The sequence below is a fragment of the Falco naumanni genome, chromosome 2 (genome assembly GCF_017639655.2).
Source record: "Falco naumanni isolate bFalNau1 chromosome 2, bFalNau1.pat, whole genome shotgun sequence".
NCBI lineage: Eukaryota > Metazoa > Chordata > Aves > Falconiformes > Falconidae > Falco > Falco naumanni.
This window is the reverse complement of record NC_054055.1, coordinates 115,648,637-115,665,044: the sequence shown is the minus strand read 5'-3', so window position 1 is coordinate 115,665,044 and position 16,408 is coordinate 115,648,637. Positions and strand designations below refer to the sequence as shown.

At 40.2% G+C, this 16,408-nt stretch overlaps 1 protein-coding gene across 1 annotated transcript in view; it reads right to left on the bottom strand.

Annotated features, from left to right (window-relative positions):
* Window positions 1–1,447: 1,447 nt before the first annotated feature.
* Window positions 1,448–16,408, bottom strand: part of GABRR3 (gamma-aminobutyric acid type A receptor subunit rho3) — a 31,745-nt gene continuing 16,784 nt past the window's right edge. Inside the window, exons 3-9 of the mRNA XM_040583010.1 lie at window positions 15,380–15,447; window positions 13,584–13,807; window positions 10,610–10,692; window positions 9,635–9,775; window positions 6,711–6,863; window positions 4,215–4,411; window positions 1,448–3,215 (exon numbers count right to left, since the gene is read on the bottom strand). Of these exons, the coding sequence (XP_040438944.1) occupies window positions 2,901–3,215; window positions 4,215–4,411; window positions 6,711–6,863; window positions 9,635–9,775; window positions 10,610–10,692; window positions 13,584–13,807; window positions 15,380–15,447 (1,181 nt within the window). The 3' untranslated portion in view covers window positions 1,448–2,900. The remainder of the gene's footprint in view (window positions 3,216–4,214; window positions 4,412–6,710; window positions 6,864–9,634; window positions 9,776–10,609; window positions 10,693–13,583; window positions 13,808–15,379; window positions 15,448–16,408) is intronic.

Below are 16,408 nucleotides of genomic sequence, written 5' to 3'. Positions count from 1 at the left end.
CAGAAGCCATTAGAGGCTGTTATTTCTGTTCCAAAAATCCACAAAGTACTCTCAGCATAACTGCTTGACTACCACTAGGATGAATACATGAATACTCAAACAAATATGTATTTACATAATGACTGTGATGTTTTAACTTCTAGTAAATGCTGTGGGACATAAGCCCCATACATTTGACTGGCTGCAAAACCGGCCACAAATGACAGGAACAGGAAATACTTGTGAATACTTTTTGTAAAGACTTCCATGCTGGTCTGTCTAGACAAATTGACTAAAAGTATTTAGTATCCCTTTCTCAAAGATAATACAAGCTTCAGATGAGAGTCATGTGAGTTTCAATCAGCCCTCTAGCACCCTCTAAATGAGAAATAATGTGTTTAAGTACTGTTTGTTATTTTTTACTAGTTACACAAGCAATAGATTTTTGAAGTATAATTCATCCTGGTATCATCCCTGTCACTGCATTAAAAAGATAAAAATTATAAGCTTTGGTGTAAGAGTATGCAGTTAAGTTTCATCATAATGTGCAGTTGTCTTCATTATCATAATAAAACTTGCTATATAGTACTCTCTCTGGGGAGAGCACTGCTGACGGTGACATTTGCAGCTGAAAGTAACTGAGCGTGTCCTCCACCGATGCAAGCTGTGCAGCACCTGCGTAGGAAGCGCCGGGAAGGTAAATGCAGGCAGGAATCTTTTCCTCCCTGCTTCCATGTGGGGGCCTGTTTGCTGGACAGCCTACACAGGGCTTGGGCACGCGGTGCTGGGGGGCTTTTGCTGCTGCAGATCCTAGAAGAAATTTAGAAGAGGGAACTGGTTTGGGTCAAGAAGCACATGGGTATGTTTTCTGGTGGAGGCTGAGTATTCACTGTTGGCTACACAACAAATAGCTCTTCCTGTAAGGCAGATGGCAAAAATTATGTGAGAACAATGATGTTATGTTAGTTCATGTGAAATGTTTAGGACACACATTACGCATCTGGAGCAATTAGATTGGATCTTCTCAGGCGGTCTGGAACATCTGTGAGGGATGCCTCCATAATGGCAGTGCTGTAACGAGGATGTCATGGTAATTTTTATATGTATCTATATTACACATTTTCTCAGCTTGAGGTCTAGTGTGCTGTTGCTGTTGCCAAAGCCCACGTGTCCTTTGGCTTTACGTTCCCAGCATTGTCATTCCTGGTATGGTTCTGCTTTCCATGACAGGATTTCCTGGCAGAGTATCAAAGCCATCTTAGCTCTGATCATTTGTTTGTCAGTGAACTGGCTGCCAAAGTACCCACTCACTCCATCAGATTTCAATCACCCGGCATGCAGTGTGTCACCAGCTTCTCCAGCTCTGTAACTGGGAGATTGACAAATGAAGCTTTTTGAAAGAGTAAGAGACATCACCATGCTCTGAGCAAACAATATTGGAGCAGGAAAATCAAATACCAGAGACTGGTTGAGGCTTCCAAATTTATTCCCATTTCCTAATCTTGACCAAGCAGTGACCAAGCATTTACCTTGTGACATTTTTTGACACCACAAATTACCATTTTGAACTGACTTTGTAGATAGAAACTCACTTCATTAAATGACAGACAAACCCAAGGAATTTAAGTGGAAAATGGTCCTTATTTGGTAAAATGGCAAAAATCATCTTGATTCTTTTCTGGAGCTGTGAGCACTTTTTGTGTGTGTCCCTGAACATCCTTAATTCAACTTCCTTAGCCTGAACCTAAGGATATTTCAGTGCAGGATTCATGTGGGACCAACAGGATTCCTGTATGTGGCTCGGTTTTGGCACAACTGCTTCCTTTTTTTTCCTGTGTGTCGCAGTGTGGTATCTTGAACCGTGCTGGGGATCACTGCTGCAAGCAGGCATGTGTAGTTTCTCCGCACTGTAACATTCAATCTCAACAGCCAAAGGAAGGGGGAGAGGAGCAAAACCCCAAGCTGATGTATGCGACATAAAGCAGAAGAACCAGATTCTGCTGAAGACGAAGTCTCCTAAAATCTCTGTCTCAAAGCCTATGTTTCTGAAACCAAGGGTTGTGCAGAAAGCAGATGGTTACAGCAGACCAACATGAGGCACAGGTGTATGGGTGTCGCATGAGGGGCACAGCTTGTGCAGGTGATGCTAGTCATCCACCTGCGAGGTGGCTGTAAGACACTGAGTGCATTGGGTCTGGGACATTGTTCCTCTGCTGCCTCAGGGACTAGTGAGAAAGATTTCTCCAGATCAGAGGCCCTCCCCAGTGATCCTGTGGAAAGTCAGGGACAGCTAATAAGTGTGGGGTTTTCTGAAGGTGTCGATGATGCACAATGTGCAAAGCCCCATCAGCTTTCCTTCCTGCTTTCTGCTCCCCCTACTCCACTGCTAAGCCAGAATCACTTTCCCCCTAGTTACCATCCGAGGACAAAGGCTGCTGAGGTGCGTACAGGTTGCCTAGCAAAATCAAAATGCAGCAAAAGAAATAAGGATAGGAGCTATTTGAAGGCGGTTGATGCTGATTGCCTACTAAAATGGACCGCAAGTGGAGATCAAACAGAAGGGCTGATTAAAGAGGAATGGTTAGAGTGTAAAGATGGGATAATACCTCAGGTGGGAGCTGCTGTCTGTTTACGGGTGTTACGAAGGGCTCCCTTAGTGAGCAAACTGCTTCTGTGCTACTGCAGTAGTACCATGTGCATCAGATTGCCCCAAAGAAGCATTGCACAGTCCAGTTGAAAAAGAAACCAGACTCCTGAGAGTTTTTCATTAACAGTTTCGCTGCTAACCAAACCAGCCTTGATATGATGCAGAAGTCAGTTTCGGAAACTTCGAACCCTTTCCTCTACTGCTGTTGCATTATTTTGAAAGCACGATGCTACCTTCATGCACAAAACACTGCTTAGCTTATAATGGGTTTTGTTCATATGTACAAACCCCAGTAAAAAAAGTTGAACACAATATACACACTGGGAAATATAATCCTGGAATATGTGTCAATAACATGATTGTTCTGTAAAATAATCCTGCCCACGTTTCCCTTCAGAGATCTTTTCCTCTTTATGCGAGTTGTGTCCACATTGGGGACGCTGGCTGCGCGTGCCCGAGTCTCATTCTCTTCACAGCGGTCTGAGAAAGAAGTCACGTCCGTGTCCATGTCCATGTCCACATCCGTGTCGTGAAAGCAGCCGTCAAAAGCCATTGCTTGCACTGCATCAATACTATACGTTCTTGAAGCCTGGCAACAAAGAATAGTTACTCTGCATCTAGCAGAAGCCATTCTAGTAAACTCTAAGCAAATAAAATGGAAAATAGAGAATGCTTTCTCTTCAGTGTTGTTCCCTCTGCGGAGATCATATGGAGAACAGGGCTACCTCTCAGTATTGCTATCTGTGGGGCCGGCCCCCCCAGCAGGACATGAGCAAGAAAGGGTAGATATGCAATGAAACACACTTGTCGGACTGGTTATTGCCAGCTCAGGCAATATGTGCCCCATCTTCTGAAACAGAAAAATCATACTCTGCCTCTCCCAGAGGTCTGCATTGCTGGAGTTGTGGGAAATTACTTCAAACATTTCCATGAGTAGTTTTTTGGTGGGATTAGCAAATCGTGTCAACAGCACATGCACTTTTTTTTGTTTTTCCCCTTCTGATATTCCAACAAATGTGTTTACATGGGAGGAATATCCTTGAAGCAAAGATTTTAAGTGAATGCTTCATAGAAAGCAAATGTTTAACTTGTGAACCATTCTGCTTCAGGCATGCTTTTTCTAAAAATTACTTTGTCATTCATCTGGTCTTGGGACAAAAAGGCATCATTAAACCCATCTTCCTAATTGAAAATGGCAAAGCACGAGAAGGAGAAAGAGACTGCTCCACAGGAAGCAGGAAGGAATATTACATAAGTGTAATTCTCGGGTATATTTCAGTGAGAGGAAAAATACTTTGATCAATAGGTATTTGAGAACAGAATGAAGGTTACTTTTCTGTTGGGGGTGGGTTGGGGAATAAAAATCAGGAGGTGTACTCCCTAACCTCTGCCACAAGAAAAGGAAGGGAGAGAAAGCACAGACCTTCTCAGAGAGGATGATACATTTCCTCCCTTCAGCCAAGTAAAGAAAAGTGAGATACAAAGGAGTCACAGACGGTTACTGTACTCTTATCACAGTGGTGTTATCAGGATTACTCTACGGCTTCTGTGATGCTTTCTGAAGGCAACAAAACACAGAGGATTGTACCTTGCCCCTTTTTTTGAGTTGCTTTCTCTCTTCAATCGTGGTGAGATAGTTCACTGCTGCATACTCAATGACAGACAGGAAGACAAAAAGGAAGCTGATCCATAAATATACATCCACAGCCTTTATGTAAGACACTTGAGGCATTGAGGCACTTACTCCTGTCATGATGGTTGACATTGTCAGCACGGTAGTTATACCTGCCAAAGAAAAAGGGGAGGTTATCATAATAGTGGCCAGCTGGTTCTGTTTAGCTCGTCACTGTTGCTTGGGCAGCACAGCTTTGTGAGGGCATATGACTGACACTGCCTTTAACTTCATTGCACAGGCTCTGTAAAGTGGAGTGAACCTTGAAGGACCTATCACATACAATACTGAAATGAGTAAATCATCTCTGCTCAGTGCACACAGTTAGAGCTGTGGCACGCCAGATTTGAACAGCAGGAACACAACACTGGTTATTCAGCAGCATAAGGAATACACCTCTATGACAGCTTTAGGCAGTGCTATAGAGAAGCAAAAGGTCTGTGGTCTCTCACTTCCCAGAACCAAGATCTCCACTACACACTTTCTTGTGCAGGAGAGTCACTGAAGAAATCATCAACTTCCCTCCCAACCCTTTCTCAAAATGCACTTCTTGAGAACATGTATCAGCTTGTATGTCTCCCTCATAACCCCACGGCTGCCTAAAAACACTGGCATAAAAATGCTGTAGCAATTGAAACTAAGAAATATTTTTGTGCTTACTTCAGTGTATCCAGAATTTCACCCTCATCTTTTCAGTCTATTTATCTCATTTTGTTTTGCTCTTAGAAAAAAACCCTGAAGCATCAACCCCCGACCCAGGCCCTGATTTTAAAGATATGAATGTAACACTGAAAGTGAAGACATCTCCATAACATCTGTGAGGCAGCACAGACTGATAGCATGGCTTTTCAGCTGGGTCTCAGGGTAGCCGTCACCAGTTTTATGCTAGTTCAAGACCACTGGAACATAGAATAATTTTCCCTCTCCCTCTGTGCAAGTTCCTTGGGTTGAAGGATGGAGTTTGAAAAGTACCATAGAAGAGAAAATCAATGTATTTAAAATATGTATACTCTAAGCTAAGGGAGATAAGCTTTTTAAACTTTGTTGTTAACATTGTCTGTCAATTATGTATGCTTATGCTACTGAAATGTGTGTTATTCATAGAACTCCTGCAGAAATCCATACACAAATTGAAGGACATGATCAGCAAAATCATTGACATTATGAATCACCTACTCAGAATTAAAGCTTTATTTTTAAAGCTGAAGTTAAATTTCTTATAAATAAAAGGAATTGCTAGGTGCATTAATAAAAGTAGGTAGGAGGTACCATAATTTGCTTTTAGACTAACAAATAAATTTATATCTCATGTATTAGTAACTTCAGGCTGTGCCAGTAGAAAGGGATCTGAGCTAGGTAGCTACAGTCCTATTTTTTCTAGATTGATATAGCTATAGATAAAAATTGAGGGCTCCCTCAGTACATGGAAGTTTGTTTCTTAAACAAAGAACCTCAAATTTTTGCTTGCCTAAGAAAAATGGTAACATACAGTTGGCTTCTGGGATAGCATCAGTGAGAAGAAAAAACAGGAGCTTCTTTACTAATTATTAAACTGACAGTTGCAGGTCTCAGATTCATGATGGTTACATTAGATATCTTAACAAAGTTCTGTTAGATCGTCACAGAGATACTAATCTTTGACAAAATGTCCTCATTCTAAGGCTATCAGCATTAAATTCCCAACAAAGGCAGTTTTGAAGTGGTATCAATGGATTCATCAGTGAGAAAAACAGTAATGTTATTAAAAACCCCACTGTAAGTAGTCTTTTTCTCGCATGCTGTGGTGTTCAGAACTAAAACTCTGAGAGCAGAAAGATGTGCAACTTACTCTTCAGCTTCCACAGAAGCCCTATGCCTTGCGCAGGCACCAAAGCAAACCTTTTCACAGTGCCTAACAAAGGAAGGCTTTGCTACATGGGACCAGTCAGGAAACTGGTTCCAAGTGGGTGGGAAGATACCAAATGTTTCTAGAGAGAAAGCAAAGCTGCAAAGCTTTTAGATGGATTGTGCTATGCCTATGAAGGATCTCTCATGAACCACCGTTTCAGGGAGAGATCTGACTACCTGTTACTGCCTGTTACTTTGCTGGGAAGAGGGAGGAAACCCCCAGTTTTTGGCAGGGAAAAGTAGTAAAATTGTACATAGGGAAATCTGCAGAATCATCCCTTTTTCCTTCTGTGTTGTGCAAGCTGTTTTCTAATACAGCAAAGCCAGTCTGACCAAACATCCCATTTCCAAATGTCGAGGTTGACTGAAGGAGTTTGTTGTAGTGACAACAGTGGCAATAACAGTGTTGTTCAGTTAATTACCTGATACACTTACTCATGTGCTGTGTAAATAAGCTCAGGTAACTTCAGACCCTCTCCCTTCTCCATTCTGTACTTCCCAAAGGAATATACATTCAAGGTTTACCTAGTGATACCCTGGCAGGAACGGCTCTTCTGTCAATCCAAAATGAAACCCAAGAGAGCATCACCATCAGCATGGCTGGGAAATAGGATTGTAGCACAAAAAAGAAAATATGTCTCCGGAGCGCAAAGTTTATAAAAAGTCGATTGTACCAACCTATTGAAAAAAGAGAGAGGAACAGGTTAGGGGAGAGGAGAAGAGAGCTGTGTTATTTGTGAACTCTGTTCGCTGCCCCCCCTCCTTCTACTAGGAACGGTGTATCCACATCAGTAATAGTAAATGCCTAAGAAATATTGCCACCACTTTGGCTTTATATAGTACTTCAGAAACTGTCCATCATACTTCATTAAAATATTGCTGCCTTGGGAGTGAAGCATCACAACTGCTATAAATAAAATACTATTTTACAAGTGAGGTTAAGAAATTATTAAAAAAAAAAGAAAAAAAAAAGTAAATAGACTTCGAGTGAAACTCTCTGGAGAATACAGACAGAATATAGTTGTCCAGTCTGGCTGCGAGAATGGAACCAACACCCTGCCTCCCCCAAAAACCAGCCTGCTTTCTCTCACGCTACAAATAGCGACAAGCAGCGCTTCTTTTCCTGCAGTCAGGTCTGTTCGCCGGCCCAGCGTTGACTTTAGAGGAAAGGCTGCCATCTAGTGCGGTGTGGGGCATGCTCCCTGTGCCGCAGAGCATGTGTGCTGGGCTTCCTGCGCTGGGGGGGGGAATCGGAAAGACAAGAAAAGGAGACAAAAGTGGCTGGCTGCGCAGCGTCTGCCTGCCCAGTACAAACAGAGACATCAATGAGCCTGTGTTGGAGCAGTTATCCCATCACAAAGAGCGGCTTTATAAAAAAGAATATCTCAACAATAATCCCTTCTGATATCAAACGCAGTCTATGTGTTTTCAGTTTCAAAAATGGTTGTCTCAAAAATGGATTGAAATTGTCGTGCCTTTGGAGGCCAGGAAACTTCAGAAGCCTAAATGCTACATATGGGTAGTTCACTGAGATTCACGGAAAAGGTTATGCAGAACCTAAAATGCAGAAGGCTGCTTCTGACCAGGGTTCTTGTCCATTTTTTGCCTGACACTCTTCAGGGGTAGCTGGCTCCCATTAGAGTTGTGCTGATTGTTCCCCACTATTATTGACTTCGGGGGGGTGGGGACTGTGTGTAATCATTTCTTCCAACAAGAAGCAAAATAAAGGAACAAGAGAAAGTGGAACCTCCCAACTGAAACAAAACCTCAAAGCCAAAGTGTATGTCTACAAAGGACAGTGTTCTAATTAACAGATATGGTATGTGCATTGTTCAGGTACCTCCCAGTGGTGCCTGGGACTCAAAAAAAGTCTTTCCTTTCACCACTACCCCACTGAATAAGCTCATCATCTAAACATCTGTTAATGTTAATCTAAAAATCTGTTAAGGCGAGTGTTAATGCAAAGTCAGAGGTGCTGTGAAGGTGCTGCAGTGGCCTGGGTACAGGGGTGGCATGAGGTTGTACTGCTGTGCACAAGGCTGTATTTGCTTGCCTAAGTGGTTTTTTGGTGGGAATAGCCAGGCAGAAAGAAGCCAGCTGAGTTCCTGGAACCCCATTTCAACACACAGTGATAGCAGTTTAGTGGAAAACATCCCGGTCTTCTTGCAACAAGGACAAATTTGACGTAGCTCTCAGCAAGGCACAGTTAGGATAGTAAGGCATCACTCGCCCTCTTCTCACATGACAGTGGCTCTTGAAAGCTGGAGCTCTGTTCTTAGCTCATGCACAAGCAAGAGATAAGGGTGAAGAACCTGATCAAGCTGTGAATTCCTCACTGCTTAGGCTATATCATAATTTAAACTGGAATGTGCATTCGGCATCAGACACTGCAAACTTGAATGGCTCTTTTTTAAATGCAAAAAAGAAGTGACCCTGTAAATAAAATACAGTAAATAAATCTATTTGCAACTTTCCTGTATGTCTTAAAGGCTTTTTTTCCAAAGTGGTGTGCATTTCATCATATTCTATGGAATAATTTCTATTGTATTAATCTGCCTTGATATAAAAGACAATATCCACACTGAAATGTATTGACTGGAAAGTACAGTAGCAAGCATGCTATTTTATCTGGTTAAAAATGTGTGGTTAGATTACTTATGTAGGGAAGTATTTAAAAATTTATAATTGCATGTACAAATACAAAGAAAATAAAACCCACCTTGCATGAAATCAAGACTATAATAAACTCCTAAAGCCTTGTGCAGTTTGCCAGAAAGTATAGTTTGAGATCCATAGGGAGAAATAAATACCTGTCTGGGGCAGGTAACTGTATTTAAACAACTTAACACTGACTTAAAGGGTTTTTTTATGTATAAACATGGAACATTAAGCAAACCATGAATTAGACCTTAACAGGTTATAAATGCCCTCATGTGGAAATCTTATACTTGGTAGACTTTTAATGACATTTCACAGCTCCAAACATGAGGAGATTTTAGACAATAAAACACACTGGGGTTCCTCTTGTTTGCTTTATAGTACTTCACCCTTTAGGGTTTGCATTTTCAGGTTTTTCTATATAACCAGGACCCAAAGATTCCTGCAAACCCAATGCTCCAGTGACTTTCAGAGAAGCACCACAATTTTGCAAGAGCTCACCACAGCATGTATTTGATTGCTGTGCAAATTTTTACAAGTTCTTATTGTCAGGTGTTAAATTATAAGTATTACTATGGCCTCTTCTGCTAGTATCAAGAAAAGTGTTACACTGGTAACGTAAAGAGAACCAAAGACTTGGCCGACACAGTCCAGTGCGATTGACAGACCTCATTCTAACTGAGATCTGTCAGCAGTAACAGTCATTTATTAGCAACGAATTTGAATGTGAAAGACATTTCGCTTGATGGTGTCCTCTGCTTCTCTGTTCTAAAGACAGGGGCTTACTATACCAGTACTGCTGTAAAAAGCAAGTCCACTGGAAGCACTGAATTCTTCGATGAAAAACTGGGAGAGGGAGATGTGCTCATCTGTGCTCAGGGACTTGTTTCCATGTTTCCAGTATAACATCAGATCATCTTCGTTGTATGCATCTATGGGAAAGTAAAAAATAAATCACTTCTTCTGCTGGAATAATGCTTCTGTTTTCTTTTCTTAGGGAAAGGAGACCACTCAGCTTGGGAAAACCCCAGAGAAGCATTCTTTTCACATCAATTTGCCAGTTAGTTGACATGGAAAAAATTGTAAAGACCATATTCCATCTTGTTCCAAGTGTAGCCCAGTCCTGTGCCCTGCCAGCAGCTTCCCTGACAGACGGGGGACATGGGCATGCTCAGGGTCACAGGGCACAAAGGATCAGAACTCTGGAGCTGCCACACTGAGCAGACTGCCTGAAGGCTGAGGACCCTTTTCCAAGACTAAACAACAAACCAGCATCCCAGTTTTATGGTTTCTGGTATTTCCCACTCATAATCCAAGTAAGTATAAATTCTGAGCTATCAAAATTGCCTTCTGTTGTCCAGCTCTACAGCTTACTACAGACAACCGAGTCAGGGGTGAGAAAGCAGACAATTCACAGTAACACAAGGACTCATATTCATTTTTCCATGAGATCAAAAATGGCCCTCTCATTTTACTTTTAACTTGCACTTTTTTCTCAGAAAAAAACCATGATTTTTGACAGAGGAAACATATTTAGATTTTGGCCCTGGAATATCAACCCAGTTGAAACAAAGCAGGATGCATCACGGATTTTCTATGTTCCCAAAGCTCACCAAGTTCTGGAAGGATCCCAGACTGGCCACAGTTTAATACGTACAGGTTGAAGGGTTCAGTTCACACACCAAAATAAGTGAAAAAGGTATTATGAACGAGATGGAGTGCTGGTAAAGATGCACGTGTGAAGAACAGGTATGAATTAAACTTACAGCTTTCCAGTTCTAAGGAACAGTTCTGAGTGTCCAGAGGAAACCTACTGAAATCCATGAAACACATAGCAGAAACTGTTATTCTGCAGAAAGGAACAGAAAAACAGAAATTACATGAAGAATGTCACACTTTCCTAGGATTGTGCAGACATCTTAGTGAGAACCCCAACCAATTTGCTGTTTAGATTCCCAACGACTGGATTTTTCTACTTTTTTAGATGCTTCTAAAATTGCTTAAAGATAGCAAGATAAAAGTAAATCAGTAAGAGAACATATTTTTATAAACTGTTAATAGTCTTTCTTATTAAGTGCATCACCTTCAATTTTTAAACCCTTTACTGGCCTGCCTGATCCTTCATTAGCCTTTCACACATTTCACTGTGAAAGGTTACACTTATGGAGATTAACAAGGGGAGTTCACATTTCTTGACTGGATTTCTCATAGATTGAAGTAGGTAATATTACAGATTAGAGCAAATATTATTCCAAGTGCTATTTTCCCAGCTAGAATAGTTACAGTATTTAATTGCATTAAAAAGATAAGCTACAATTTCAGGAAGCCTACTCTCCTTTTCAACGCCATGGAAATGCCTTGTACTCTAAAAAGCTTAAGGAAATGTAGGTAACATTATTTCATATTCCACCTGCTTTTTCACAAATGTTCAGAAAATAAATATAGCTTGACATTTTAACAAATAAATAAAAAAAGGCTAGAGGCAGCAATTTAAATATGGTAAATACTGCCAAATTTCCCTTTCTTGTCACAGCTTGGATGTCATTTGATGTTTTTATTTGATTTTTCAGTTTTCCCCAAGCTGAATCCTACACGGATTTAAGTGATAAGGGATATACTGGTTACATAAGTCATCTCTGAAAACTTGTGATCGGTAATTACACTGTAGCTGAATTTTTACAAGTGTAAGATTTTACTGGCTTGAAATGAGATTGTGAGTCTGGTACATCTTTAAGATCATGCATAAGGCTTCCAACTATGAACATTGTTTCCATCTTTTAGCTATTGACTAAAGTATCAGGGGAACAAGAAGCAAATGTTGATTGAAAAAAGGGGAAAGACTTTAGAAACAAATCTGGTTATCTGTTCCACTTTGCTTCAGTAAAATCCTGGATGCTAGGCACTGAAGAAAAACTGTGGAATATGCAATTTCCTTGCGCATAGGTATTTGGAATACAACCTACCCACTGCATGTAAAACTGGCAATACAAAAAGGTATTTTAATAACATCTGATTCTTTAGGAACATAGGCATCAACACCACTTAGGCTAGAAACACATTGTTTCACCATAACCATTTTAAAACCTTGGGGTTCACCAGCCTTTAGGGTCACCCCTTCCCTGCCTCTCAGTTTGATCATAACTGATAGAGAAGGAAAGGAAGAGGACAGGACACCTGCCCTTCATGCTTATGTTCAGAAAGAAATCCACAGGTTTGGCAGGAACTGGCACAGAAGAGCAAGGAGTCGTCACCTCGTACACACCACCTGGTAAGGCAGGGTTAGGGAAGGACAACGGTGGGAGCAGAGGGGGCGAGGGCAAGGAAGTAGAGCACCAGCTTGCAAATGCGATGCAGGACACAGGGCAAGGGTTCCCATCACAGAGGGGATTCCGAGCAATGAGGAAACATAGCAAATTGATTCACACTGTGTCTGTCCCTCAGCTCTACTTCCTCCTTTTCCTTCCCTCCCACCTCGCTTTTTCCTTTCTTTCCATTTCTGTCCTTCCCATCACATGTTTCCTTAGGTTTGTAACTATTTGCACACAATTTGTTGCTGTTAATTTCGATGACACTTTACCTCTCCAGCAAGCTGACAGAATGTGTTTGCACATCTTGGGTCTCTTCGCCACTCTTCCTTCCCCCAGCTGAATGTATGTCATACCCCTCACATGGACAGCCACTGCTGTAAGCCTTGGTGCACTAGTGTAGTTCCTCTGATCCCTCTCTCTCTCGTGAAGCGTGGAAATGAATATAGCAATAAAATGCATACTTCACCTCATTGTTTCTTACTGGTCAGTGTGATCCTTGAACATACACTATTTTAAAGTGGCGTACAGCTGTTGTGAGGGTTTCTGCATGTCTTCATCAGAGGGTAGAGAAATTCATTACTTGATGGAAAAATTATTACATAGTCAAAATTTCAAGTGCTTGCATAAATCTTCAAGCTCTCCGGATTAGATGAAACATCACCTCTGTGCAGAGGCCAAATTAGTAATAAACTGGACAAGTGTGATTTCTGCAATGCACAGGCCTCAGGGCTTTTATCATAGGGGGAAAATTCCTCCATTAAAACTATTTCTGCCACATCATCCAAAACTGCTTCATAAAGAAAAGAAATAACATGTTGACAGAAGGGAGACACATTTAATGACCTTCCTGCTCCAGTCCTGGAATTGCTGTTTCATTTTCCTGTTCCTTGTAGTCACACAACATGCCTGTCTAACATTGCTGGTATCAGCACCAATAATCTGCTCTCCGTGCCTATCTGGAGCCCTGATTAATATCAGTGGCGTGTTTACAGGTATCCCAGGGTGAAAACAGCTAAGACAGTTTTAAAAGACTCAGAGAAAAAAAAAAAAAACCACATTTGTTCTTTGCTAATAATTTTGGGCTTTACTGTACTCAATAGTAAAACTGCTGCAATATTGCTAAAACAACTGGCAATGAATTAATATTTGATAAACTTCAGCACTATTTACAATAGATGAAAAAACTGCTGTTATCCCATAACAGGAAACAACACGTGAATGACAGAAAAATGTTATCTGTATGTTACCAATCCTAAATTTATTTTCCCACTGGTACGCTGGTCACCAGTTGCCATTATCTGATGCCAGGGGATTAATGCCAGTCCAGCATCAGAATCTCAGCTGCAAGTATTTCCAATAATTTTTCACTGTACAGATTATTGGTCCACAATTACAGTCATGTATTTTTTTTATAAAAGGGTATTGTTCTTACCGTAGACTGAAGAGTACATTGCCATCAGGATATACTCGGAGCATGACGTTTTCCACCGTTGTATCATGGATGAAAGATCTTTTAGAGTGTACAAAAAATACATCGGGTACCCAGATCTTTTTTATCAATCTTCCATCAAAAGTCATGCTTTTGTTTTTGTTACTATGAAATGAAAGTCTCTCATCCTTCCAGTAATGTCTGAGGTATAAAGTCATTGTGAAGTCCTTCGTATAATTAAAAATGAAAGAAGACAATGCTTGTTTTATTCACATGCAATAGAAAACAGTACAAAATAATCAACTCATGCAAAAGATCAATTTCTTCTCTGGACATCATCTGGAGGATCCTTAATGAGAGGAATCAAATGCTATTCAATGAGTTTAAATATAGATCAGAACTATCTCTGAGTTACCGGCTTGTTTGCCTTATCACTGCTGGCTGATTCTGAGGTTTATACTTCATTTATATATAGATAAAACTTTTACAGATTCCAGTGGTCTGCTGGATTGGGCCATCAGTGAAGCAATAAAGAAACTTCAAAACCAATCAAAGGCAAAGGGAAAAAAGTTTCCTCTGGAAATCTTCACAGGCTTTTCCCAGAATGAACTGTACGTGGTTCCTTTACAAAGGGATTAGAGTTCTTCATGAGCATTAGGTCAATTTGTAAAATCCATTAATCTGTACATTTTGTACAAATATTGCACAGGGGGTTTAGATTAGTACATTATGAATGAAATGCATCATAAAGAGACAGTATGATGAATTTCATAAAGGTAAACAAATTTTACAAGAATTACAATTTTTTTTTAATATGAAAGATTGTTACAAATATTTTATCATCCTATTTAGGGAAATAACATAACTGCAAATGCAGATGTGGAAAGAGATGGAGAGGATGCTGCAAACCCAGTCTGAGACGCTGCACAGCCTGACTGCTCTGTGCTCACCTACATACCTTCTGCATTATTAAGCAGATATCATTTATCTCAGTAGAACAATTACTTCTGGTAAGAATACTGGGAAGATACTTGGGGCTTCCCCTATAATATGATTTTATGATTTTAATAGGTTTGCAAAGGAATGCAGGGGTTCATACTGACAGATCCCATAGGAAACTCAACACCTATGACTAGAGCTACACTCACTGTGAAAAGATATTGTAAATGAGATCTCTTTGCAAAGTTAATTTGCCCTGCTATTATAGGATGGAGAAACTTGGCACTAATGTCTGGGTGACATTATTGGTGACAATTTCGGCTGAGGCATGAACAGCCTGTGTTCCAATGCTACAGGTACTTGATTGCAGTGAGGCTCCCTCCCTCCTGGAAGTGATTTTTTTATTTCCATTTGTTGTGACCATAGTTCCTCCCATGCCATAAATGATGGGAATATTCAGATCTGCATAAGCAAAGGAAGCAAAGGACATAAAGCCTCATCTTCTAATTATAAATAATAATAATAATCTTATATCTTATATATATAAAAATGTAACTAATCAGTGCAGAGCACTAAGAGTTCATGTAGAAGTACATGGGGCTTACTGAATAGATGGCATTTTGAAATCAGAGCACTATCCACTCTGATCTGTTCCTTTTGTCCAGAGATAAATTCAGCACATGCTCTTATAAAACACTCACTAGTTTAAATGAGAACAACTTGCATGCTTCAAGGCAAGGTTGTGCTCTTTAAGGGTTTGCTTTCTTTAGCTGTATTATTCTGTATCATCCAGCTGGATGTTTCTGAGACCCCAAATTTTTGGTTCAAATTCTTTATTCCGGTTCTGCTAACCAACTTACCATGTCAACTTCAGATATGCTGTCAATGCTTTCTACCTGCACATCAATGCCCACAGGTATTGGCGACCCTTCAATGTAACAGAATGAGAGAGGGATGAGGAGCACATATCCATATTTTTCAAGGGAAGACTGTGTTTCAGCAACATACAGACAGTACCCCATCCTAGCATTTACTACAGTCTGTCCACTTCAGCAATTGATCGAGAAAGCCCATGGCAACAAAGTAAAACCCGATGTTAAACAGTTGTAAAAATAAGTACAAAATCTTCAGTGATCTTTTTGCAACCAGACTAGTTGTTACTGGCATTACAGTTTGGACAGCAGTGACAGCTTCCTTGTGGCGCCAAAGCTAATGAACTGCTTGGAGTGCTATTGAGAACTGTCATAGGGAAAAGCTGAGTAAACATATCAAATACATCAAAGATTGCAAAGCTTTCTTACCAGTTCCAATACTTATTCCCACATTTATAAACAAAATATTTATTACACCTCCTAATTATCTTTAGTTACTTAACTGTTTCTAAAGTTTGACACAGATATTTGTGAAAAAGGATTGACTGCTCACTACCTAAAGGAAAAGCTGTACACATACTAAGCTTGTTCTGTGATGGAGTGTGGTGTTTTTCTGAGTGCATACTTTATCAAGTACAATACATACCAAACTGCACTAGGTGACTTTTTAGAATATATTTTATATCTAATATTTGTATATATTTTATATATAAAAAATTACTATTTTATATACTACCCCACTATTTCATGCCACTGAAAAAAAGCTGTAAGCATATAACACAATGGGATCTGAATGAAAAAATTATAAAACCATATTTGCATTTTTACAATAAAGTGACTGAAAATCAACCAAAAAATACAGAAAAATATAAAATTATTTCCAGTCTCTTCAGTGTACAGTATCTAGAGTGAAGGATCTAGTTCTATGCAGGTTATGTATCTGTGTAATTTTCAGCAAGCAAGTCATTCCACTAAAACAATTGTCTAATCACTTCCTTACAGAGGAGGGCGAGTGAT